The sequence below is a fragment of the Lissotriton vulgaris genome, chromosome 2_1, assembly GCF_964263255.1.
Source record: "Lissotriton vulgaris chromosome 2_1, aLisVul1.2, whole genome shotgun sequence".
In the NCBI taxonomy this organism is placed as follows: Eukaryota; Metazoa; Chordata; class Amphibia; order Caudata; family Salamandridae; genus Lissotriton; species Lissotriton vulgaris.
The window spans coordinates 786859320-786885207 of NC_141687.1; the positions used below are offsets into that span (position 1 = coordinate 786859320).

The 25888-nt window shown below is 46.0% G+C and overlaps 1 protein-coding gene across 1 annotated transcript in view; it reads right to left on the reverse strand.

The window, feature by feature from the left end:
* LOC147731161 (dynein axonemal heavy chain 11-like) overlaps positions 1-25888 on the reverse strand; it is a 1538124-nt gene that overhangs the window by 995191 nt on the left and 517045 nt on the right. The window contains exon 19 of the mRNA XM_086956147.1: positions 12686-12828. Within this exon, the coding sequence (XP_086812273.1) occupies positions 12686-12828 (143 nt within the window). The remainder of the gene's footprint in view (positions 1-12685; positions 12829-25888) is intronic.

Genomic DNA, 25888 nt, shown 5'->3' on the forward strand with positions numbered 1-25888 from the left:
TTCTTCCGTAATAATCTACATACTGCTTCTGATTTTCATTTTCTTTGGGATGCCTTTAAAGCTGCTGCTCGAGGTTGTGTTATTGATTTTGTTTCCCGTAAAAAGAAGGAGGCACTTCACCAATCATCTCAAATTCTTAAACACATCAAGGACCTCGAGCGCCTCTATTTTACCACTAACTCACCTGATTCATTATCCTCTCTTATCAAAGCTAAGATGCAGTTTAACAAACATTCCTGGGATTCTGCCTCTAATCACCTTCTTAAATGTAACGCTAAAATGTATGGTGGACGCAATAAAGCAGGTAAATCGTAGGCGAATTACCTTAAAATTAAAAAACAGAAATCCAAAATTATAGTCATTAAAGATTCTCAGGGAGTTTCTCAGTCTTCAGATGCCAAGATTCTTGAGTGTTTTGTTCAATATTATTCTTCCCTTTACACACCGGAATCCAACCCCTCTTCTGAACAAATTGACTCTTTCTTTCAATCTATTCCCAAATCCCCTACCAACTGTGTAGATCTCTCCTCCCTTCATGTTCCAATCTCAGAGAAAGAGATTATTGCCGCTCTTTCTCTTCTTCCCAAGGATAAAACTCCCGGCCCGGATGGTTTTACTGTGCGATTTTTTCTTCAATTTAAAACAGTTTTAATACCACATTTACTCTCTTTAATTAATCACTACCTTGTTACAGGTGAATCTAAAGGTACTCTTACGCAGGCAATGCTTTGTCTACTTCCTAAAAAAGACAAAGATCCCTCCCTTTGCAAAAATTATAGGCCCATTTCTCTTATAAACACAGATTGTAAAATGTATGCAAAAATGTTGGCTCTCCGAATCAATGCAGTTATTCCCTATTTAGTAAACATTTATCAATCTGGTTTTGTTAAAGGTAGGTCTATCACTGACAATTCAAGAACCCTTCTTAATAATATTCATTTGGCCGCTAAGATGGATTCCCCCATCGCAGCCATCACGTTGGATGCTAAAAAAGCTTTTGATCGAGTTAATTGGGATTTTATGTTCGGTGCACTTCGATGGCACGGTTTCAGTCCCCCTATTCTTAAGTACATTCAATTGCTATATTCTGATCCTAAAACCTCCATTTGGATTAATGGTGTTCAATCAGATTATTTTTCTCTCCATAGAGGAACCAGGCAAGGTTGTCCTCTTTCCCCTCTCCTCTTTATTCTTTCTTTAGAACCCTTTTTGGAAAAAGTAAGAAACTCCCCCTCTTATTCCGGATTTGTTTACAAGGACGTTGAAATCAAATTTACTGCTTACGCAGATGATATCTTACTTTATATCTCCAATCCCATTGCTTCACTACCTGCACTTTTCTCTTTAATCCATGATTATTCTTTGGTATCTGGTTATAAACTGAATATTGATAAATCCGAAGTCCTCCCCCTTAACAAGTTTTGCCTCTCCCATATGTTTGCGGGATCTGGATTTGAGTGGAACCCTGGATTTATCAAATTTTGGGATATTCTTTATGCCAACACCATTAGAGAAACCATCAAAATTAATCATTCGGGTATTCTCAATACGTTGTCCTCCCTCATAGAACGCTGGTCTCCCCTTTTCCTCTCTTGGTGGTCTACTATTAAAATGATCCTACTTCCCATAGTTAATTTTTATCTTTCTATCTATGCTTCCTATTTCCCTCCCCCATTATTTCTTCAGATCTATTAATCGCCTCTTAACGAAATTTTTATGGAATAATCGCAAGGCGAGGGTCTCTCTTTTTTGTCTCCAACAACCTAAGAATTTAGGTGGTGTTAACTTCCCTAATATCTCACACTTTCACTCAGCTTTCACACTTAAACAGATTTGGCCTTTCCTTACAGATGCGTTTTCTCCTCCATTAACGGCCTGGAGCTCTATAGAACTAGCGCAACTTGCTCCCTTTTCTTTCCTTACAGCTACCCGCCTCTCTCAACCTCCTACAAGATGTATTTCTCCTGTTTTTAAGCATTCTAAGGCATTAACACTCGCACTTTTCCGCTCTTTTCTCTCTCCTTCTAATCTTTATATGCTTACTCCGATTTGGTATAACAAATTCCTCAAGATCAACAACAGAGCGCTTTTCTGGAAAGAATGGATTGATAAAGGAATTCTTACATATGACCACTTGGTCAAAGATAACTCTTTAAGAACTTTCCAGGATCTACGCGACTCTTTTAGTCTCTCCAACACACATTCCGCTCATTTCCTTTTACTTACACATACTTTATCTTCTACTGTCCTTCAAAACATTCCCTCTCCCTCTGTAACACTTCCCCTTTCTTCCCCGCCAGGCTTTACAACTTCATTTAAAGCTACGTCTATTTATAAGCTACTTTAACATTCCCCTATTGAGAGTCCCAAATCTAAAATAGAACTTCAGTGGGAATCAGACCTATCTCAAGATTTCTCACTACAAATCTGGGATTCTATTTGGTCTAAAATACATACAGTTTCTCGTTCGGCTAGTACCACACAGACTTTTTATTTCTTTTATAATAGGCTTTTTTTTACTCCCTCTGACCTGCACAAATTTAAATTACTTGATTCCAAGAAGTGTTGGTCCTGCCCACGTGACAATAGTGACCTTTTACATATGTTGTCCACTGTCCAAGGGTCAAAGCTCTTTGGTCTCGTATTTGGTCCACACTTAACAATATTCTATCCACTGATATTCCCTTTGAGATTGTACATGTTTTTTTGGGTGGATTGTCCCCCATCTGGAATGTTCAATGTAATGTTCATAAATGTATTGACCTTTTCATTGCTATTTTGTTCCAGATAATTACTACCAATTGGAAAAATACCTCAAAACTTGCTTATAATGCTTGGTGGAATTTGTTGTGGCATCACCATAGACTTGATCGTGCCTATGCTGCAACTGTACCTTTATTAATCAAAAGAGATTTGTTATGGTTACCTTTAACTGATTACCTCTCTAGACTCACTCCTTAAATGATTTTATGGTTTTTCATTTTTTTCTTATTGTTATTTGATATTTATAGGTTTTGATTGTATCCTCTGAGTTGCCTTTTTCTTTCTTTATTTCTCTCTTCCTCTTCTTCTCTTTTCCTTTTCCCCTTCTGCAAAAATATCCCCAAAAGCTTTGTTTATAGGTATATTTGTACCCCCTCTTTTTGGGGTTGTTTTCTTAATCATTTCTGTACATTAGATGCTTCATGCCATTTTTGATTGATTAATCTCTATAATGATGTTTCATGTTGTTTCACTTTTAATCAATACAGCTTTTTAAACATAAAAAGAAGACATGAACCCTCCTGTATGATTGTTAACATCAAATGAAGAAGATTCTCAACATGACCTTCTTTGGGAAAATACAGTGATTTCTCAAAAGAGCTGAAATATCAACATTTCTCAGCAAGCCTAAAATCCTTTTAATGATTAATCACCAGCAATTTTTATTAGGACTAATATGTTTTAATGGGGCAGTAAAACACACCTTTGCAGAGCTACTATACCGGTCATCAAATTGTACAGATATTTATCAACAGAGTTGACAAGGCTGTCAGATTTTATTAAACAATGCCGCACTTGCAAATTGGAATACAGGAATTTTAATGGAACTTTACAGATATTTTACAACAGGGCTGCTATACATTAGTATAACAGTTAAAATGCATCTTTGTAGAACTATTTATTGGGACAGGAATTTCTTATCATGGAATGGCACACTTTCAACCAGAGAGTACTGATTCTTATCTGGCATTGACCCGTCACTTCAGGGCGTTTTCTTCTCCAACAGGAAAGTACTGTACGTAAATAACACAGCAATTCATTTGAATGTATAGATATTTCTATGCTTACCTGTGTCTCTAAACAAAGCACCAGAGTGCTGCAAAATTGGATCTGCTGTTTCATTGACAACCTATGTTGCATAAAGACTGGATGCATAGTTAAGTCTGTCCCTGTCATGTGATGCTGGATTCAGCACCTTTCCTGGATAATGAGATGTCTTTGCTAGCGGTCTTTGCACTTAATACATCATATAGATATATAGGTGTTGTATAGCTATTTTGTGCCTTCCAGCAATGGTTTGTGGTTTTATATACATGTTCTATGAAAATTGGGAAACACCCAGTGCTCCTATCTCATTTCATAAATGATACAGGCTAGTTTTCCTTGAGGGATCGTGTCTCAGTGCTCTTAAGATGCAGACATATTACAATTCATGAGTGTACTGCAGCTCCAGCAATCACTAACTCCTGGCTATTTGCCTGAGTCCCATTGTACCAATATTTATTTACAGTATGAAGTGATCTGAATGGTTGGTCACAACGAGAAGAGAATGTTGCAACTTATTACAGGACCAGGATCTCTCTTCCCTGTATCCTGATTTTTTTTGTTAACAATAGTATAGTAGGGGGTAGGGTAGGAGGACCATGACCTCCTGGAACTTATGGGCTGGGATCCTGGGACCAACCCCATGAGCCATTTGTTGTGGGTACTACAGTACTCCTGTAGGACAAATGCGGCTCTCCTGTAAGCTAAAACAAAATGTGGTTGTGTGTCCGTGGAGTTATGGGAATACACAGGGGTTGGGTGTAGGGCATGGCCTGCAGCCAGCCACTTAAAGTGAGTGGCTGCCTGCAGCTGGGTTGGGCACAGATGGCCGACACCTTTGTGCACATGGCTGAAGGTCATGCACATCAGGGTTTGGCTTCCAACAGAGGCTTCCCATGACGCACTTCTGTATGCTAAATTATGCTAAATTTAGAGATAACCGCTGGCCCCGGGGTCATCTGTGCACCTTGAAAGGAACTACCATCGAGGTTAGGCTAGGATTATGTTTTCCAAGGTTAATGCTTCTTCTGACTGCAAAGCACCTGCAATAAATCAACCCACTCATCTGTGGCCTTTGCTTATATTTTTTTACGGTACAATTTTAAATCTAATTTGCAAATTTGAAGAGGTTCCTATAGATGAACAGACAACTTTGCTTTGGCCCTTTTCAGTTGTCTCCCCTCTCTGAGTTTTCTTAACTCTTTGTACCAAATTATTTCTATGCTAACAAATATTAAATTTAGGTTCTCAGATGTATCCCTGTCCTCTGTGTTTTGCATAAAGTAGTCCTTACAAATGGCCTAATCTTACAATCTCTTTGCAATCGTTCTCTTTTGAAGCAATGATTCCAGTTGATTGAAAGAAGGGCATTGGTGGCTTCTCGATTGAAATAAACATCAGCAAACTTTTTAAAGCTGTCTACTTACAGGCCTATCTGTCACTTACTTCTGCCTGTAAAGGTGGTAGAGAAACATGTCATTAGGCAACTCTAGTATTGTATCAGTTCACATGCTAGTTTGGATCCTTCACAGTTTCACATTATCCGGTTGCATTATGACTGTTGTTGATAAGCTGACAATGATTCTAGATCACCATGGCTGTACCACCCTGATACACTCAACTCATCATCAGCCTTTGATGTTGTTTCCCATACATTTTTACATTCTCACCTGCGCATATGCTGTACAGAAGGAATAGTTTTGCCATGGGTTTCTTCCTTCCTGGAGCAGCGTGTTCCAACTTTCCACCTCCTTCTGTTTCAATTTTAATTCTCTCTTTTGCCTTGCAGAGTTCCTCAAGGCCCATCTCGAAGTCCCACACTTTTCAATCATTAAATTGTCCCTGTACTTTATCTCATTCACTCTTACGCTTTCTCCTTTTCTTATACAGACAATATCCACTTGGTGCTTCATTTCGACAGAAATGCCTCTGTCTTATCAAGGCAATTTCCATGCCTGATTGACTGAAGTTGCCAACTGGATGAGTACCAACTGGTTAAAGCTTACAATGGGCATGTCGGTGTTAGGTGCTCCACCCTCTGTGTGGGCTTTTGGTTGGTTGACCCTCACACTTGGCCCAAGTCCTTAATCCATGCAATTCTGTGGGAAATATTGGTGTTCTCTTTGATTCTTCTCTTTCCTTTCGCTTAAGTGCAAAAAGGTGCTGCCAATTGCTTTAATTATATCTGAATTTATTTTCTGCTTCCTGCTCTAGAATGCCATCATGCTCTTAGTATGCTATATCTTGACTATAGAAATTACCTTTATTTGGGGATTCCTACTTACCTAGTGAAGCACCTCCAGACTGTTCAAAACACAGCAGTACCCATCCTTTTTCATTTATCACCCTGGACTTCTGCTTTGCCACTTTTTGTGAAACCACTCCTGCTTCCTATTCAATATTGTGAAATCTTGTGAGTTTTTCCTAATTCTTTTTTTATGGCTCTGGCCCTACCTATCTGAAATCTAAACTTAAATCGGTCCTCTGTTCCATCCGGCATGCCGCACTGCTCAGCTGAACATCTTTTATTTCTAAGATTTGCAAGGCCAAAGAGGGTGGCCTTGCCGTCTCATATCTGGGGCCTAGATTTTGGCACAGGTTGCTTATCACGCTTAGGAAAGAAACAACTATCTACAGGCAGCTCCTTCGCTATGGCGTAGGAGCATCGCCCCACTGCTCTGTGAACAGTATTTAAGGGAAAACTAAAATGATAATAACCAACGTTGGACAAGTTACTTACCTTCGGTAACGCCTTATCTGGTCTAGACATGATCAAGGCACAGAATCTTTACCTTTGAACTTACAGGCGTCAGGTTGGATCTGGAAGATTTTTCTTAGCAGTACTCCTGCGCATCAGTAGGCGGCATTGATTGACTCTGCATGACATTGTTGGTGTCATGATCATCATCGTCATGATGTCCGTGTCGTCAATGTAACCGTCACTCTTGCACGCTGATGTCAGTACTTTTCACACATTTCCACTCCAGAGCCATGAAGTGACTGATCATAGTGTGTTAAAAAAGAAGCCAGAGCCCTGAAGGGGATCAGCCTTGACACTAAAAATAATCCCGCAGTGCAGTGAGAATGGGTGGGTTAGTAAGGAATCTGCGGCTAGATCATGTTTCTACCTGATAAGGTGTTACCGAAGGTAAGTAACTTGTCCATCTGATAGAGATATCTAGCCGCAGATTCCTTACCTTTGAACAGATACCCAAGCAATACCTTCCCCGGAGGAGGGACTGCAGAAATGTTCTAAACCAGAAAATCTTGCAGGACAGAGTGGCCAAACAGGCCTTCTCTGAGAACCTGAGAATCCAGGCAGGAATGTCTAGCAAACTTGTGCAGAGATGCCCACGTGGCAGCTTGATAGACATCAGCTTTTGGAACTCCACGCTGGAGGACTGTGGTAGCTGCCTTTGCCCTGGTGGAATGAGCCCTAAGGCCCTCAGGAGGCTGCTTCTTAGCCAAGTAGTAACAGATTTTTAAACAGAGGATGACCCAACAGGAGATGGTCCTCTTTTGAACCGCACGCCCCTTCTTTGCTCCCATATACCCTACAAATAGTTGATCATCCAACTGGAACTCTCTAGTGTAATTGAGATAGAATGATAGTGCCCTTCTTGGGTCCAGGCGGTGGAGTAGCTATTCTTCCTAGGAAGGATGCGGAGGCACATAGAAAGTGGGCAGGGTAACTGACTGTCCCAGATGAAAGGGAGTTACAACCTTGGGCAAAAAGGATGCTCTAGTTCCCAGTACCACTTTTTCCAGAAAAACTGTCAGGTAAGAAGGCTGAGATAACAGTGCCTGTAGTTCACTCACCCTCCTAGCAGAGGTAATTTCCACCAAGAATGCTGTTTTGATGGTGAGCAACCGTAAAAGGCAGTTGTTCACCGGCTCACAAGATGCACACATCAAGAAGGTGAGGACAAAATTAAGGTCCCATTGTGGCATAAGAAAAAGAGAAAGGGGAAACAAGTGGGTTTACCCCTTCAAAAACCTCTGCACCAGAGGGGACTTAAAAAGTGAAGGCTGATCTGGTAGCCAAAGAAAAGCTGGGAGGGCCGAAAAATAGCCCATCAGTGTGTTTGTTTATCCTTTCCTTGGCCCTGCTGGGCCAAGGAAAGGATAAACAAAAATATATCTGCCAGAGAGGAAGACAAGGGGTCAATGGACCTTTCTGTACAATATTTACAAAATGTGTTCCATCGGAAGCAGTATACAGATTTCATGGAGGGATGCCTGGCTACCAGAATAACTTCACAGACTTCGGGAGAGAGGTCAAAAGCTGTCAAGTGTCGCCGCTCAATACCTACGCAAGGAGGCGGAGAGTGGACAGGTTCGGGTGGGAAACCTTCCCCTGCTGCTGCAACAGAAGATCCTCCCAAAGGGGCAGCCTGATCCGAGGATCAATGCTTATGTTTAGAAGCTCGGGATACCAAACTCTCAGTGCCCAGTCCGGAGCAACAAAAATTACTTGTGCCGGTTGTCCCTGATCATCTTAGGCACTCTGGGCAGGAGTGACATGGGCAGAAAGGCGTATAGGAGGCCTGAGCTCCACTCACGATGAAAAGCGCGGAGCGAGAGCCACACTGGAAACTTCAATGTGCAAAACTCCTGACATTGTGTGTTCGAACAGATCTAACCAAGGCTCTCCCCACTGCTGAAAGAGAACTTGAACCACCTCAGGATGGAGACGCCACTTGTGATCCGCAAGGCACCTTCGGCTGAGCTTGTCTGCCTTGGGATTTAGAGAACCGGACAGGTGTTGAACCACCAGGGAAATGCCCTGTAGTTCTAGACAAGTTCAGAGACGCAGGACCTCTTGATAAAGAGTCCATGGCCCCACTCTGCCCTGTTTGTTGCAGTACCACATGGCAGTAGTGTTGTCCATGGACACCGATATCAGCTTTCCCTTTATTGATGGTATAAAGGCTATCAGTGCCAGACAGATTGCCCGAAGCTCAAACAGATTGATATGGAGCTTGGCTTCCACTGGAGACCAGAGTCCTCTGATCTGCACCTCCCCTAGATGGCCAACCCATCCCAGAAGGGATGCATCTGTCACTACTGTAAGGTCTGAGTTGGGATGGGAAGGGGTCTGCCCTTGATCCAATCGCGGTCTGTTAGCCACCACTGCAGGTCTTTCACAGTGCCCTCCGAAATATGAACCAGGTCGTTAAGATTTCCTCAAAGCTGTGCCCATTGGAACTCATTTGCTACCATGCATAGTTCTCTAGCAGGATACAGGAGGCCGTGAAGCCTAACAGCTTCTGAGTCATTCTCACAGAAATCCAGGATAGAGGCTGAAACATGGGTATCATAGCCTGAATATCCTGGACTAGCCATTCAGGAGGATAAACCTGAAACCGCACAGTGTCCAGAACCACTCCAATGAAAGGGAGGGGTCAGGCGTGACTTTGGCACATTGATAGTGAACCCCAGTGAATGCAGGAGGTACGCCATAGTCTGAAGGTGGCAGATCACTATTTGGGGGGAGCCTGCCTTCAACAACCAGTCATCTAGATAGGGCAAGACTGGAACCCCTGATCTCGGCAGATGGGCTGCAACCACCACCATCACCTTTGTGACCACCCGAGGGGCCCTGGTGAGGCTGAAAGGGAGCACTGCAAATTGAACGTGCTTGTGGCACCGTAAACCGCAGGTAGCGACGATGGGCAGGCATGACGGGAATATGAAAATAGGTATCTTGTAAGTCCAACGCTACCAAGCACTCTCCTGGGTCCAAGACAGACAGAACCTGATCTAGTATGAGCATCTTGAACTTCCCCTTTTTGAGGAAGTAGTTGAGGGCTCTGAGGTCTAAGATAGGACAAAGGCTCCCGTTTTTCTTTAGGACCAGAAAATAGTGGGAATAACAATCACAGCCTCTCTACAGCTCCCCTGGCCAAGAGAGTCTTGACTTCCTCGTGAAGCAGACAAGGTGATCCTCCGTCAGCCGATCATATACCAGAGGCATGGATGGAGGGATAGTCTTGAAGGGAAGGGAGTAACCCCTTTGGACTATTTGCAGCATCCACCTACGTGATCCCTACTCAGTGTTGGAGATGATGGCGTACTCTGCCATCAACTGGCTGTACATGATCCTGGAGGATCGGACTAGGAAGGTTTAGCGGTGCAGGGGGGGGTGGTGGCTTGGCTCAACGTCGGGGTGAACTGTGTCCACGGCCCCGCTGAGGCTGCTGAGGTTGCAGGGCACTCAGGCCGAAATAGGGTTGGTGCAGTTTTTAGTACCTTCCTTAACCACGAAGGGAGAGAAAATCAGATGCCAGCCAGGAAGCTGTGGTGAGGCCCAAGAACTTGGCCGTGGCCTGTGAGTCCTTGAAACACTCAAGAACTGCCTTGTCTCTGAAGAGACAGGAGCCATCGAAGAGCATGTCCATGAGGTTAGCTTGGACATCCCATGAAAATCCCGACATTCTCAGCCAGGCGTGGCGACGGACTGCCACTGTCATGGAAATCGGTCTGCCCAGCAAGTCTGTCATGTCCAAGCCACTTCTGATTGCGAACTTTGCTGCATCTCTCCCGACATGAATTGCTTGGGAGAGTAGAGCTCAATCCTCCTCCGAGACCTTGAGCAGCACCTGCCCAACTGTGTCCCATATAGAATGGGAATAATGGTCCAAAAGGCATGCAGTGTTTACCGATGGCAAGGCAAAACTGCCAGAAAAAGAGAAATGTCTTTCCAAAACTCTCCAGTCTCTTGGATTCCCTGTCTGGGGTTGCGGAAGGGAACGTGCCACAGAAAGTGGAAGTTTGAACCACCAAGCTTTGTGGGATGGTGTGAGTGGTGAGGAAAAGTGGATCACCCAGCACAGGTCAATGGCGGCAGACAATCGTCCTGTTCACAGGAGCCCCTGTGCTGGGTTTGGACCAGGTGCCCAGAATGACATCCGTTAAGACCTCACTAAAAGACAGCAATGGTTCTGAGCTGGAGACCCCAGGCTGCAGGACCTCTGGCAAGACATTTTTCTTGACTGCCACCATGGGGAGCTGCAGGTCCAAGACCACTGCAGCCCTACGCACCACCATAGCAAATGATGCCACCCTCCTCCGTAGCCTGGGTAGGTGGAGACACCATAGCAGAGTCTAGGGAGATGTCCAAACCACTGTCATCACCCAGTTCCTCAGACCAGTCCATCTCTAGTGGGTGCTGGATTTCTAAGGGATCCTGCTCCTCACCCCAATCCTCTTCATCCATCCCTAACCTTTCAGAATAGGGCAGGTTGAACGACAAGGCGCAGTACGGCTCCATCAGCGCTGATCTCGGTGTTGGAGGATGCCCGACCGGCTCTGTGTCGCCGGGTATGAGGGTTGGGGAGGTACTGCCGGTGGGCTGTGCAGAGGGCCTCGGCACTGGATGCAATTCCGGGGAAGGTCACTGTGGAGGTGCAAAGGGCACCAGTCCGGACCCGGGAACGGGTCCAATAGGAGGCCGTGGCGCTGGGGCAGGAGCTGCAGGTGCGGACTTCACGGAGACTCCTCCACCATCTGAGCCTGCAAGGCCTGAAGGTGTGCCGGCAGATTCAGACTTCCAAAATATGGTGCACATGGTGTTATAAAACTCTTTAAGCTGGGCGGGGGTTGCTCCCAGACCCGGAAAGGCAGGAAAGTGTGGGGCAGACCCAGGCACCCGCTCTGCAGAGCAGGGCCTCGAATGCCGAGGTTCCTCCGCCTTGTCGTGAGACGGGCGGGGTAAAGTCAAAGCACGCTTCAACTTCTTGTGTTGTTCGTGGTGCCTCTTACTTGACTTGGATGACTTGGATGAAGAGGACTTTGATTCACCAGAGTGGTGCTCGGACCTTCCTCTCGACCGAGAGTGGGATTGAGACCGACAAGGCGACCTCCACGGTGCCTGGCGCTGGGCCGCGAGCAGCTCTAGGGACTGCTCCCTCAAAGCCTTCGGCACCATGGCCCGGCAGTCGGAGGATGACTTTGAGTCAAGGTTGGGCTCCAGGCACCAGAGACACACTAGGCAGGGGTCCGTGACTGACATGGCGCGCTGGCATTTACTACCGAGCTTGAACTCTGATGTCTTCTTACTCAACATGACTCCTTACACACCAATGAAGTCCACAAAAAGTCAAAAAAAGTCTGTAAAAAAATTACAGGGGGTAGCTCTCTTCAACGGATCGGCGCCGGCTGGTGTGGAAAGAAAAAAACTGACGTCAGTGTATCGGAGTGGCGGTTATATTGACAGTGCGGATGTCACCAGGACGACGATCACGATGCTGAGGACGTCACGCAGAGTGGATCGACGCCACCTACTGGCGCGTAGGGGTACTGCTAAGAAAAATCTTCCAGATCCAGCCTGATGCCTGGAAGTTCAAAGGTAAGCAATCTGCAGCTAGATGTCTCTATCAGATATAATAATTTTAGTTTTCTGTTTACTGGTGCGGCTGGGGCTGGACTGCCAGAGCAGGGGTCAGGAGGAGGAGTGGACGATTCACTCTGAAGTGCGCATAACGGTTTGACCGGCCCTCTCATGCCATATGGTGTGTATAGGAAAAGACGTACAAATGATTATATTGAAAGAAAAAATATACTGTGTTGTGAGAAAGACATCTGCTGATTTCCCAACCCTATAGATGCATACCTTGAGGAGGCATAGATATTGTAAATAAACATAAGTCAAAACTATATGAGATTACTTTACACATTCATATACACATTCTATCATGCAAGGAGAATGTGTGTATCGGACGCACACGTAGGTGCTTACCAAAACACATACATTATAACCATGTGGAAGCATAATGTGTGTTCTTATACTAATCTTCTCATTAGGTATGCACGTAGGAAAATCGCCTTTTAAAATTAAAATTGTTTTTCTGTCATCCTCACCCCTTTAATCGCTCACCTTTAACTGACGACGAATTCTGTCAATAAAAAACTGCCAGCAGTTGTCCCTAGAATCCGCCAGTCCCAGGCCTCGCAATTCCATCTTTGTTGAGGAAATGATGCTGTCAACCTCTTCTTCACTAAATAAATCTGGAATATCACCTAAAATAAAAATAGTTTCAGTATCACAAAGTATTTGCACGTGCCCACTTTTGTAGGTGCAACAAACATTATTTATGCCATAATAATGTATTTAGGATAAATAAACCAACAAGTGGATGTACACAAAGCATGTTTACTTTGGGGATTGACAGCTTATTCAATAGCTTTAGTAGCAAATTGAATAGGCCATCTGTCACTTTCTATAGTATTAGGAAATGATTATAGAAGAATATAGTTTCTTTTGGCATGGTAAATACAGATTGGTTGTTCGACTCAATCTTCTGAAAGAAGACAAGACCTGAGTGGTAGTGTTCAGGCTCTGAACTGGAGGAAGCGGTAACCACGGCATTGCAGCACCCCTTATATAATCTGTGAGGTGTATTTCAAACACATCGTGTGAGGTTGCTTGCACTAGAAAAAAGGTTCAGCTGAAAGCAGGTCATGATGACAAAATATATTGTTCTACAGGTTAAATTTCCATATATAAAAATACATTAACCTTTTTCTTCGCTCAAGAAGTTCTTGCACACCTAGTTAGAGAGCAGTGGAGCGCAAAATGGTATTTACGAATATGTCACAGTACTGAACGTTGTCATTTTACATTGAAAATGTGGTATAATCAGTCGATTGAGATAAAGTCCTATTGTTCATAAAGACTCTTTCAGAATGTTCAGCGACAAATTATCCTCCCCCTTGCTCATTAAAATTAAACGACGCTCCTCATCTTCCCATGCAAAATGTACAGAACTGTAAACATCCCTCACCCTAGTATTAAATAGCTGCACATATTGCTTTCGATCTTCACAATTCAACTCACTTCATAGGGGGATAGCTAAACACTGGAGCAGCAGGTGCTGTGGCCCCGGGACCCTGAGGGGCCATAGAACCTTAATAATCAGTGCCTTAAATGGGCCTGTAATCATTGGTACCGAGTACCAGCACTTTATAATGTTCTCCCCTTGAGTACCGGAACTTCTCGAACAAGGAGAGAACCAGTAGCATAGGGACCTTGTCTTGACACAGGTGGTGCCCCTCTCATTTTCTTGTGCTTTGGCAGCACTTTTTACCCGACCTGCACAGATTCATTGTGCATCCTGGGCTGAGCTCCACACGAATCCCAGAGAGCAGCTCTGGTCACAGCAATCTTGTGGTGCTTCTCTGCAAGTCTTCCAGCAGGGGCGTGGAGGCTGGGTGTATGGTTTCCTCTTTGATCTTCCCCTTTGATCTTGCACAATTGAGAGTCCACTGTAAAACTCATGGTCGAGGATGTGGGCTTTTTGTTTTAAATTATTGAAAATCTTAGCTCATCAGCAATCTACATGAAGCATTTTTACTTGAATGTAAATCCCTGCCCTCTCCGCTAATTATATGATTAACCTCAAACAAAACAAGCATTGGAAATGCAATAGGTCTTGCATTAGAAAAGTAGGAGCTATTGGTCTTGTAAATGTTTTTTTATTTATTTGTGTTTATTTGTGAAATAGCTAAATTGATAGCTTTGTCATTCACAACGCCAATAGTTTTAACTTTTGTGAATGTGACACCTATAGCATTTGGAATGCAACATGATTTGTATTTATGTGACTTTGATGGCAGCTTTTGTTGTTATGCCACATCTCTAGAGAGCAGGAGAGTGCAGCAGGGGAGAGAAGCACAGCCCTGCAAGCTGAGCGTCCTCCCATCGCACACCCATCTGTGGCTTGAGTGGTGTGAGGGTGAGGGGTGTGAGGGGTGTGAGGGTGAGTGGTGTGAGCGTGAGGGGTTTGAGGGTGAGGTGGTGTGAGGGTGAGGGGGTGTGAGTGTGTGTGATGGTGAGGTTGAGTGAGGGGGTGTGATGTTGAGTGTGTGTGACGGTGTGTGATGGTGAGTGTGTGTGAGGGTGAGTGAGGGTGTTTGATGTTGAGTAAGGGAGTGTGAGTGTGTGGGTGTGTGACGGTGTGAGGGTGAGGATGTGTGAGGATGAGTTAGGGAGTGTGAGGGTGTGTGAGTGTGTGAGTCTGAGAGTTAGGGGGTGTGAGGATGAGTGAGGGTGAATGAGTGTGAGGGGATGAGGGTAAGGGTGTGTGAGGGTGAGGGGTGTTGATGGTGAGAGGTTGTGAGGCTGAGGGTGGCTGAGTGTGTGTGAGTGTGTTTGAGGTTGAGGGTGTGAGGTGCAGTGAGTGTTAGAGTGTTGTGAGGGGTGTGAGGGTGTGAGGGGAGTGAGGGTGTGTGAGTGTGAGGGGGTGTGAGGGTGAGGGGGTGTGGTGTGTGTGAGGGTGAGTGAGTGGGTGTGTGGCTGAGAGTGTGTGAGGTGTAGTGAGTGTGAGAGTGTTGTGAGGGGTGTGAGGGGAGCCAGGGTGTGTGGGGGTGATGGGCTGTGATGTTGAGGGGGTGTGTGTGTGTGAGGGTGAGGGTGAGTGAGGGGGTGTGAGGCGTAGGGTGTGTGACGGTGTGTGAGGGTGAGGGTGTGTGAGGGTGAGTGAGGATGATCGAGGGGTTGTTATGCAGAGCGTGTGTGAGGGTGAGTGTGAGTGAGTGTGAGTGAGTGTGAGTGAGGGTGAGTGAGGGTGTATGAGGGGGTGTGAGGGGGTGTGAGGGTGTGGGTGTGTTACGTTGTGTGAGGGTGAGGGTGTGTAAGGGTGAGTGAGGGAGTGTGAGGGTGTGTGAGTGGGTGAGTGTTAGAGTTAGGGTGTGTGAGGGTGAGGGTGTGAGGGTGACTGAGGGTGTGTGAGGGTGAGGGTATGAGGGTAAGGGTGTGTGAGGCTGAGGGGTGTTGATGTTGAGAGGGTGTGAGGGTGAGGGGGGTCAGTGTGTGAGGTGTAGTGAGTGTGAGATTGTTGTGAGGGGTGTGAGGGTGTGAGGGGAGCTAGGGTGTGTGAAGCTGAGGGGGTGTGAGGGTGAGGGTGTGTGAGTGTGTGTGAGGGTGAGGGTGAGTGAGGGTGTGTGAGGGTGAGGATGTGTGACAGTTTGTGAGAGTGAGTGAGGGCGTTTTAGGCTGAGGGTGTGTGACGGTGTGAGGGTGTGTGATGGTGTGTAAGGGTGAGTGAGGGTGACTGTGTGAGTATGTGTGAGGGTGAGGGTGAGTGAGATTGACTGAGGGTGAGTGATTGTGAGTGAGGGTGAGTGTGGGGGTGTGAGGGTGTGGGTGTGTGAGTGTGATTGAGGGAATTTGTGGGTGTGTGAGGGTGAGATTTAGGGTGTGTGAGGGTGAGGGTGTGAGGGTGACTGAAGGTGTGTTAGGGTGAGGCTTTGAGGTTAAGGGTGTCTGCGGGTGAGGGCTGTTGATGGTGAGAGATTGCGAGGGTGAGGGGGGTGAGTGTGTGTGAGGGTGAGGGTGTGAGGTGTAGTGAGTGTGAGAGGGTTGTGACGGGTGTGAGAGGGGAGCGAGGGTGTGTCAGGGTGAGGCGGTGTGAGGGTGATTGTTTGTGAGTGTGTGTGAGGGTGAGTGAGGGTGTTTGAGGCTGAGGGCGTGTGATGTGTGAGTGTGAGTGAGTGGGTATGAGGTTGTGGGCGTGTGATGGTGTGTGAAGGTGATGTTGTGTGAGGGTGATTGAGGGTGTGTGAAGGTGTTTGAGATTTTTGGGCTGTTCAGGTGAGAGTATGAGGGTGTGTATGTTTAAAAGTCATGTTTTTTTTTTTAATATGTGTTTTAAATAAAATGTGATAGAGCTTCCCTTTGTAGTTGTCCTGCCTTATGTGTATGTTTTTATGTGATGAAACTGTGTTTTTTTTTTATTAATATGGGTAGTGTTATGTGTGTTTGAGTGTCTGTGGACTCCCGTATTAATTGTATTAAATTTAAAATGGCCGACGCAATGCGTCACCTTGACGCTACCTACGTCAGTGTTCTAGTTTTTTTTTGTGTTGTCACTGTTTAATTTTGATTGACGTTTATTTGTAGCCAATCGGAGCGCTACGTTTTTGACGTAGCGTTCCGATTTGCTTACGTCGACGGTTGAATTCCCCAGAAGATCACGATTTGTGGTGCGCGGAAGGCGTGTGCTTGTCCGGGTGCTGTTGCTGCGTCGTTTGACAGGTAAGAATTAATTTCTAAGTGTTTTTTAATCTATTGTAATGTAGTATCTATAGTCTGAGGAAATTAATTCATGTTTAGGAGTGTATTTATGTAAATCGTGAAAATTTTTGTTAGCGATTGTACTATGTGTTACTTTTTTGTGTTATGAAAATGTAAATATTTTTTTAACGTTGATATGTAATGTTTATGTTAGCACCAACTGTAATTTCATGTTTTTTAGCTGTTTGTTATTCGACGTACATGAACTGTTTTTTGAACTTCTAAGGGCGATTTTGTCTCGAGTATATTTATGTATGCGTTTTATTTCCTTTATTTGTTGGAAAACGTAAATGCATTGCTTAGATTAGTTTTGTTACTTTGAGTGGAAGACTTTGTCGTAGTTTTAGACGAATTTCAATTAGGCTGTGAAGTGTCGTGCTTTTGTGATTACGCACTTTTTTTGTGTATTTGAATTTTCTTTGCATTGTTTAATGGTTTTTGTTCCCTTACTTTAGTAAGTGCTTTATGTTGTGAATTTTTTTCCTTTAGCTCGCTTTGCCCACTTGTAAATCGTTGTATTATTTGCTGTGTATTCAGATGTTTGCATTTTTTGTGTGCATTTATGATCTTTGTGAAAGAAATGTTGTATTTTACAATCCTTTTCTTCACTTGTGTGTATTAATTTCTGCACTGTCCCTGCGTTGCATTACGTTTTATTTGATGAATAGCTAAAAGGGTGTATCCCTATTTTTACGTATTAAAATAAATGTTGCCTAACGCTATTTGTGTGTGGAGTAGGATCGTGGAGTTGTAGTTGGAGGGTAGAGTTGTAGGGTGGTATTGTAGTTATAGGGTGTAGTTGGAGGGTGGACTTGGACGGTGTGAGTGTGAGGGTGAGTGGATGTTAGTGTTTGGGTGTTTGAGTGTGTGTGATGCTGTGTGAGAGTGATTGTGGGTGACTTTTTTAGTATGAGTGAGGGTGTGAGTGTTGTGAGTGTGTGTGTGAGGATGAGGGGGTGAGGGTAAATGTTGGCTAACGCTATATATGTGTTGAGTTGGAGGGTGGAGTTGTAGTTGGAGGGTAGAGTTGTAGGGTTGTATTGTAGTTATAGGGTGTAGTTGGAGGGTGGACTTGGACAGTGTGAGGGTGAGTGGATGTGAGTGTCTGGATTTTTGAGGGTGTGTGATGGTGTGTGAGTGATTGAGGGTGACTTTTTTAGTATGAGTGAGGGTGTGAGTTTTGTGAGTGTGTGTGAGGATGAAGGGTGATGGTAAGGGTGTGTGAGAGTGTGGGATGATAGTTGTTGGTGAGTGAGGCTGAGAGTGTAAGGGTGAGTGTTGTGAGGGTGTGAAGGTGAGTGAGGGTGTGCGAGTTTGAAGGTTCAGTGTGTGACTGTGGGTGAGGGTGAGGGTGTGTGAGGGGGTGTGAGGGTGATGGGGTGAGGGGGTGATGTTGAGTGATGGTGTGTGAGGGTGTGAGGGTGAGTGAGGGTGCGTGAGGGTGAGGGTGTTGAGGCTTTGAGTGAGGCTGAGCGTGTGTTGGTGAGTGATGGTGTCTGAGGGTATGAGTGTGAATGAGGGTGTGAGGGTGTGTGAGGTTCTGAGAGTGTAAGGGTGTGATGTAGGGTGAGGATGAGTGAGGGTGTGTGAGGCTGAGGGTGAGGGTGTGAGTTGTTGTGATGATGCCTATAAGTGATCATTTTCCCTCCGTGAATATTGTGCACTTAAAATGTCTTAATGTTGTGAAGCGTTGTTTCCGATTCGAATCAATACCTATGTAGTGGTGATTGATGTCTGAATGCAAAATCCAACACATCATTTTCTTTTTTTTATATTATGCATGTAAAAAGTTATAATTTTTTTGTAAGGGACACATCAATTTGCACTTTAAAAGCTTGGCTTGCATTAACATAGATGTGCACTCATATTGTCTGTTTTTGCTCATTTGAGACAATGTTTACCTCCTTTTTAATTTTGTACTACAGATGTATATTAATTGTGGCAAAGTATAAGTATGAAGCTACCTTGAAAGATTGGTTTTTTTTGTTTTGTAGTTTGAGTCGAATACTGTATTGTATTTCTGGAAGAATTGCAATTAGGATGTGAGGTCTCGTGCTCTTGTGATTATGCACTGTATTTGTTTTGTGGATTCTTGCCACCATTGTGTAATTCTTTATTTATGTTCCCTTACTTTAGTAACTGTTTTTGTTGTGAATTTGTGTCCTTTAGATGTCTTTGTCCCCTTTTAAATTGGTCTATTACTCGCTGTGTATTCAGATGTTTCCATATTTTGTTTGGATTTATTGTTTTTCTTAAAAAAAATTATATTTTACAATCCTTTTCAGCATTTTTATGTATTAATTGGTGCACTGTCCTCGCGATGCATTAAGTTTTCATTTTTGAATACCTACAAGTGTGTAATCCGATGTTTAGTTATTGAATTAAATGTTGCCTAATGCTATTTACGTTTGGAGTTGGAGGGTGGATTAGTAGTTGTAGGGTGGAGTTGTAGGGTGGTGTTGTAGGGTGGAGTTGGAGGGTGGACTTGGACGGTGTGAGTGTGAGGGTGAGTGGATGTGAGGGTCAGGGGGTGTGAGGGTGTGTGATGGTGTGTAAGGGTGAGTGAGGGTGACTGTGTGAGTATGAGTGAGGGTGTGAGGGTTGTGAGGGTGAGGGTGTCTGAAGATGAGGGGGTGATGGTAATGGGGTGTGAGTGTGTGTGATGATAGGTGTGGGTGAGTGAGGGTGAGAGTTTGAGGGTGAGTGAGGGTGAGTGTTGTGAGGGTGTGAGTGTGTGAAGGTGAGTGAGGGTGTGCGAGTTTGAAGGTTGAGTGCGTGACTGTGGGTGAGGGTGTGTGAGTGTGAGGGTGTGTGAGGGGGTGTGAGGGTGTGTGAGTGGGTGTGAGGGTGAGGGGGTGATGTTGAGTGATGGTGTGTGAGGGTGAGTGGGTGAGGGTGATTGAGGGTATGTGAGGGTGTTGAGATTGTGGGTGAGGGTGAGTTGGTGAGTGATGGTGTGTGAGGGAGGGTGAGGATGAGTGAGGGTGTGTGAGGCTGAGGGTGGGTGAGGGTGTGAGTGGGTGTGAGTGTGAGTTGTTGTGATGATGCCTATAAGTGTTCATTTTTTCTCCGTGAATATTGTACACTTCAAATGTATTGATGTTGTGAAGCGTTGTTTGAGAAGCTAATAGAGACCTCTGTAATGTTGATTGATGCTGTTGGTAGCGCTGAACCCAAAAACAAACACATCAGTAACTTTTTTTATATTATCCATGTAAAAAGTTTTCTTTTTTTTTGTAAGGTACACATCAATTCACACTGCAAAAGCTTCGCTTGCATTAACATAATGCGCAGTCATATTGGAGGGTGGAGTTGTAGGGTGGAGTTGGAGGGTGGAGTTGGATGGTGTGAGTGTGAGTGGATGTGAGGGTCAGGGGGTGTGAGGGTGTGTGATGGTGTGAGAGGGTGAGTGAGGGTGACGGTGTGAGTATGAGTGAGGGTGTGAGGGTTGTGAGGGTGGAGTTGGACGGTGTGAGTGTGAGGGTGAGTGGATGTGAGGGTCAGGGGGTGTGAGGGTGTGTGATGGTGTGTGAGGGTGAGTGAGGGTGAGAGTTTGAGGGTGAGTGAGGGTGAGTGTTGTGAGGGTGTGAGTGTGTGAAGGTGAGTGAGGGTGTGCAAGTTTGAAAGTTGAGTGTGTGACTGTGGGTGTGTGAGTGTGAGGGTGTGTGAGGGGGTGTGAGGGTGTGTGAGTGGGTGTGAGGGTGAGGGGGTGATGTTGAGTGATGGTGTGTGAGGGTGAGTGGGTGAGGGTGATTGAGGGTATGTGAGGGTGAGGGTGTTGAGATTGTGGGTGAGGGTGTGTTGGTGAGTGATGGTGTGTGAGGGAGGGTGAGGATGAGTGAGGGTGTGTGAGGCTGAAGGTGGGTGAGGGTGTGAGTGGGTGTGAGTGTGAGTTGTTGTGATGATGCCTATAAGTGTTCATTTTTTCTCCGAGAATATTGTTCACTTCAAATGTATTAATGTTGTGAAGCGTTGTTTGAGAAGCTAATAGAGACCTCTGTAATGTTGATTGATGCTGTTGTTAGCGCTGAATCCAAAAACAAACACATCAGTAACTTTTTTTATATTATCCATGTAAAAAGTTTTCTTTTTTTTTGTAAGGTACACATCAATTCGCACTGCAAAAGCTTCGCTTGCATTAACATAGATGCGTAGTCATATTGGAGGGTGGAGTTGTAGGGTGGAGTTGGAGGGTGGAGTTGGATGGTGTGAGTGTGAGTGGATGTGAGGGTGTGTGATGATGTGTGAGGGTGAGTGAGGGTGACGGTGTGAGTATGAGTGAGGGTGTGAGGGTTATGAGGGTGGAGTTGGACGGTGTGAGGGTGAGTGGATGTGAGGGTCAGGGGGTGTGAGGGTGTGTGATGGTGTGTGAGGGTGAGTGAGGGTAACGGTGTGAGTATGAGTGAGGGTGTGAGGGTTGTGAGGGTGAAATGGTGAGGGTGTGAGAGGGTGAAGGGGTGAGGGTGTGTGAACATGAGGGGGTGAGGCTAATGGGGTGTGAGAGTGTGTGACAGGTGTGGGTGAGTGAGGGTGAGAGTTTGAGGGTGAGTGAGGGTGAGTGTTGTGAGGGTGTGAGGGTGTGAAGGTGAGTGAGGGTGTGCGAGTTTGATGGTTGAGTGTGTGACTGTGGGTGAGGGTGGGTGAGGGTGTGTGAGGGGGTGTGAGGGTGAGGGGGTGATGTTGAGTGATGGTGTGTGATGGTGTGAGGGTGATTGAGGGTGTGTGAGAGTGTTGAGGTTGTGGGTGAGGGTGTGTTGGTGAGTGATGGTGTGTGAGGGTGTGAGTGTGATTGAGTGTGTGAGGTTGTGAGAGTGTGTGAAGGCGTCTGGGAAAGGGGAGGAGAAATGCGAGCCTGGCTGTGTGCGTGGAGAGAGAGGGGAGGTGCTTGCGGCTGGAGGTTGGGGAACAGATGGCGAAGGCTGGCGAATTGAGTTGTGCATGCTTGGTTGGAGTCGTGGTGTTTTGCAAGTCTGGAGGCTGGGGAACAGATGGCGAAGGCTGCCGAATTGAGTTGTGCATGCTCGGTTGGAGTCGTGGAGTTTTGCAAGTTGCAGCCCGTTCCTTTCTGCTGCTACTCCGTTTGTATTGAGTGCCGAGGCTGCATAGTTAAGACCAGGGCTTCAAACTGAGCCTGCAAAGGGAAGCCGCATTGAAAGCCCCCTCAGCCCCCCACCCCATCAAGGCACACGAAACAGATAGAGGGCTGCCATTTTATTTTTGAACGCTGCCGTTCACTACCACACATCTAGGGTAGTGTATTTTTTGTTTTCGGTACAAGGCTAATTAATGTGTGTTAGTTAATACAAATTCTTTTAAGAACATGATGCTTCCAACATCTTTTAGTATTCAATGCGAAGATGTCAAATGCGGGTTTAAGACGAGACACGGCCATGAAACTGCAGGGAGAGAGAGGGGAGGTGCTGGCGGCTGGGGAGGGGGAGGAGAAATGCGAGCCTGGCTGTGTGCAGGGAGAGAGAGGGGAGGTGCTGGAGAGGGAAGGTGCTGGCGTCTGGGGAGGGGGAGGAGAATTGCGAGCCTAGCTGTGTCCGGGGAGAGAGAGGGGATGTGCTGGGGGCTGGGGAACAGATGGCGAAGGCTGGCGACTTTTGCTTAAAAAATAGTCTGTTTCAGTGTGCAAAAAATGAGTTGTGCAGGTTTAGGGGTTTAAGAGGAGACACGTCCGTGAAACTGCAGGGAGAGAGAGGGGAGGAGCTGGTAGCTGGGGAGGGGGAGGAGAAATGCCAGCCTGTCTGTGGAGAAATGCGAGCCTGGCTGTGTGCAGGGAGAGAGAGGGGAGGTGCTGGCGGCTGGGGAGGGGGAGGAGAAATGCGTGCCTGGCTGTGTGCGGGGAGAGAGAGGGGAGGTGCTGGCGGCTGGGGGTGGGGATAGCCGTGGGAGGGAGCCTTGTCGCTTTCATGTGCACGCGCTTTTAATGTCAATGCGCTTGCGCATTGAGCTTCAATTTGACGGGCACTGCAAGGAATCGCCAAGGAATCGCAAGTTGGTTAAAGTCTGTTTAAGCCCCCATAGTCTTGCAAGCTCAATGCGCATGCGCATTGACAGGCGAGACCTAAAAAGACATAAAAGGCAACGCTTTTTAAAAATACTTTTACTGAGTAGCTTGGTGCATTTGAACCCCCTGTTTCGTATGGGAAAGCAGGCATAACCCAAATGTGACAGGAGGCTCCATTGAATGTCATACACTTTCAGTCAGTTTGGCATTTTAGCTGCCAATGCTTTTGCATTCTGGGACTTGTAGTTCCCTGTTATCATTACAAGTAAGGGTTCTTAAAAGTCCCAGCATACAAAGCTTTGATGGCAAAAATCAGAGACTAGTTTGAACATACATATCACATACATGGAACCACTTGGGAGCTACCAAGTCCCTGTCCATATATTTTGTGGGTGTACACACACATCATCCAGATAACCAAAGAACAACCATAGTTTGGGCTTTTTTTATAGTGAATAAGGAATCCTTTCAGGACACTGCTACTGGTGTAGTCTCTATTCATTCATCTAGCCTGACAGTGAATCTTTCTATCTCTTGGCATCTGTTTAGGTAGCAGATAAGATCCATCCTGTGAGAAAGTGCCATCTTTCTTGCATTGGTATGCCCCCACTTTTTGCTGAACTGCTGATGTGCTTTGACTGAGTGTGCCCTGAGCTCCTGCCAACCAGGTGCCCAGGGCCTGTGTTCCTTTCCTAAAACTGTGTTGCAACTAAAACCAAATTGGCCTCTCTGGCCACCTGTCAGTCCCTAGTAGATGGTACCCTAGGTACCCAGGGCATGGTGACCAGAGAAGACCCCTCTGAGCTAGGGATAGGAGCAGTCCTATCCCAGATCAATGAGGAAGACCTAGAGCAACCTGTTGCTTTTATAAGCAGGAGGCTACTCCCCAGAGAGCAGGTTTGTAGTGCCATTGAGAGGGAGGCCTTTGCTGTGGTTTGGTCCCTGAAGGCCCTACTTGTTTGAAGCTCATTTCCTGGTTCGAACTGACCACCGACCTCTCAGATGGCTAATGCAAATGAAAGGGGAAAATCTAAAACTACTAAGAAGGTCCATCTCCCTACAGGGAATGGACTTTGAAGTGGAACACCGACCAGGGACTGCCCATGCTAATGCAGATGGACTTTCCAGGTTCTTCCACTTAGACAATGAAGACTCCCTAGGGCAAGGTTAGTCTCATCACTTTTCGTTTGGGGGGTTGTGTGCGAAAGTGCCATCTTTCTTGCATTGGTATGCCCCCACTTTTTGCTGAACTGCTGATGTGCTTTGACTGAGTGTGCCCTGAGCTCCTGCCAACCAGGTGCCCAGGGCCTGTGTTCCTTCCCTAAAACTGTGTTGCAACTAAATCCCAATTGGCATCTCTGGCCACCTGTCAGCCCCTAGTAGATTGTACCCTAGGTAACCAGGGCATGGTGACCAGAGAAAATCCCTAAGGGCTGCAGCACTTATTGTGCCACCCTTAGGGGCCATGTACCCTGACACCCACACACTGCTTTTGCAGGCTGAGTGTCTAAGTACAGAACTAAACAATGAGTTGACATGGCACACATCCCAGTGTGCCATGCCCATAAGACCCACTGCCCTGGCATACCTCAGTCACCCCTCTGGCTGGGTGCCCTATGCCAGTGGTGTGGGCACATGTGCAAGAGCCCTGTGCCCCAACAGTACCCAGGGCCATTCCTGGGCACTGTAAGTGCAGTGATGCCATTAAGAGTATATGGTACAGGGTGGTTGTAATTACGAACCCCACAACACCATAATGGCTACACTCAAGACTGACAAGTTTGATATCAAACTTCTCAGCACATTAAACCCGCACTGATGCCAGTGTGGGATTTAATGTAAAATGCACCAGAGGGCATCTTAGAGATGCCCCCTGAAAACCTAACCCTCAACCCACCTCTGGTCTGAGAGGCTGCCTAGGCTGCCAAACAGCAGACATGTTGCTGGACCCCTGGGTGGAGAGGCCCCCGCTCTCCAGGGCGAGATGCTAGGTCTCCTCCCCCAGGATGGGCAGGGGCAGTGTTTAATTTGTAAAATATGAAGTGCAGGTGCTCAAAAATTTGTCGGAGGCCATGCCTACTTTTCTCTGGCTCCACCCACTTCCTCCACTGGCTCCACCCACTTACTATATCAGCTCCACCCACATCTGCAACTGGCACTGCTAAAAGTCAGATGTAATACCTGATCTGAATTTCCGCAAGGGAGGCTTTCTCATAGTAAGATTTTGATGGGAGCCTACAGTGAAGTCAGTGTGCCTATGTATGGCCGGCGGTGTCTTGTACTAGGTAGTCGCCAGGCAGTGCTTCTCAATCATGCTACTACCACACGGTGGGTGACGTGACCTGCTGTGACCGTCACTCACGCCGCCACCACCACACTGTACATTATGCCTTTTCTAAAAGGTTACTTCCATTCCTGCACACCCAATATAAACGCAACTTTTCAACTCTTGGTCACATCAGATGAAACAATATCTGAAGACAACTAAATTGCAGGCTGCCTAATAGTGTCAGTCGGCGCACTGTGCAGAAAGTTGTTGCTGCCGGAATGTGGGGCTGGCTCTTTAAGCAGGAAGCAAGACTGTTTGTGCTGCTTCAGCAAGACTCGGATGCATGCTGAGTAAGGGGTCAGGCTGTAATGTGTTCAGCACAGGACTCTACAATACTTGAGGCTGTCACACTCCTTCTCGCCGGTGTGAGCACTACAGGCTGACAAAAAGCTCTCCTCCTAAAAGATCCCATGAAAGAACACCTGAGGCTTAGAGAGAGCACCCCTGGATTGTTGGTACACTTGGAGCTGGAGTAATCCTCTTCCTCTGAACAGAGAAAGTGAGCGCACCTGATGGATCCATTGCCCAGTGCCCTGGATCTCTATCACTCTTTCTTTGGGACCACCTCAAAGCTATCAATGATTCATTGCTTGAGAGTTAGCATGCTGGGAATGGCAGGCATATGCTTATACCAGCCAAGTGAAAAACAAGTCTCAGCATGCGT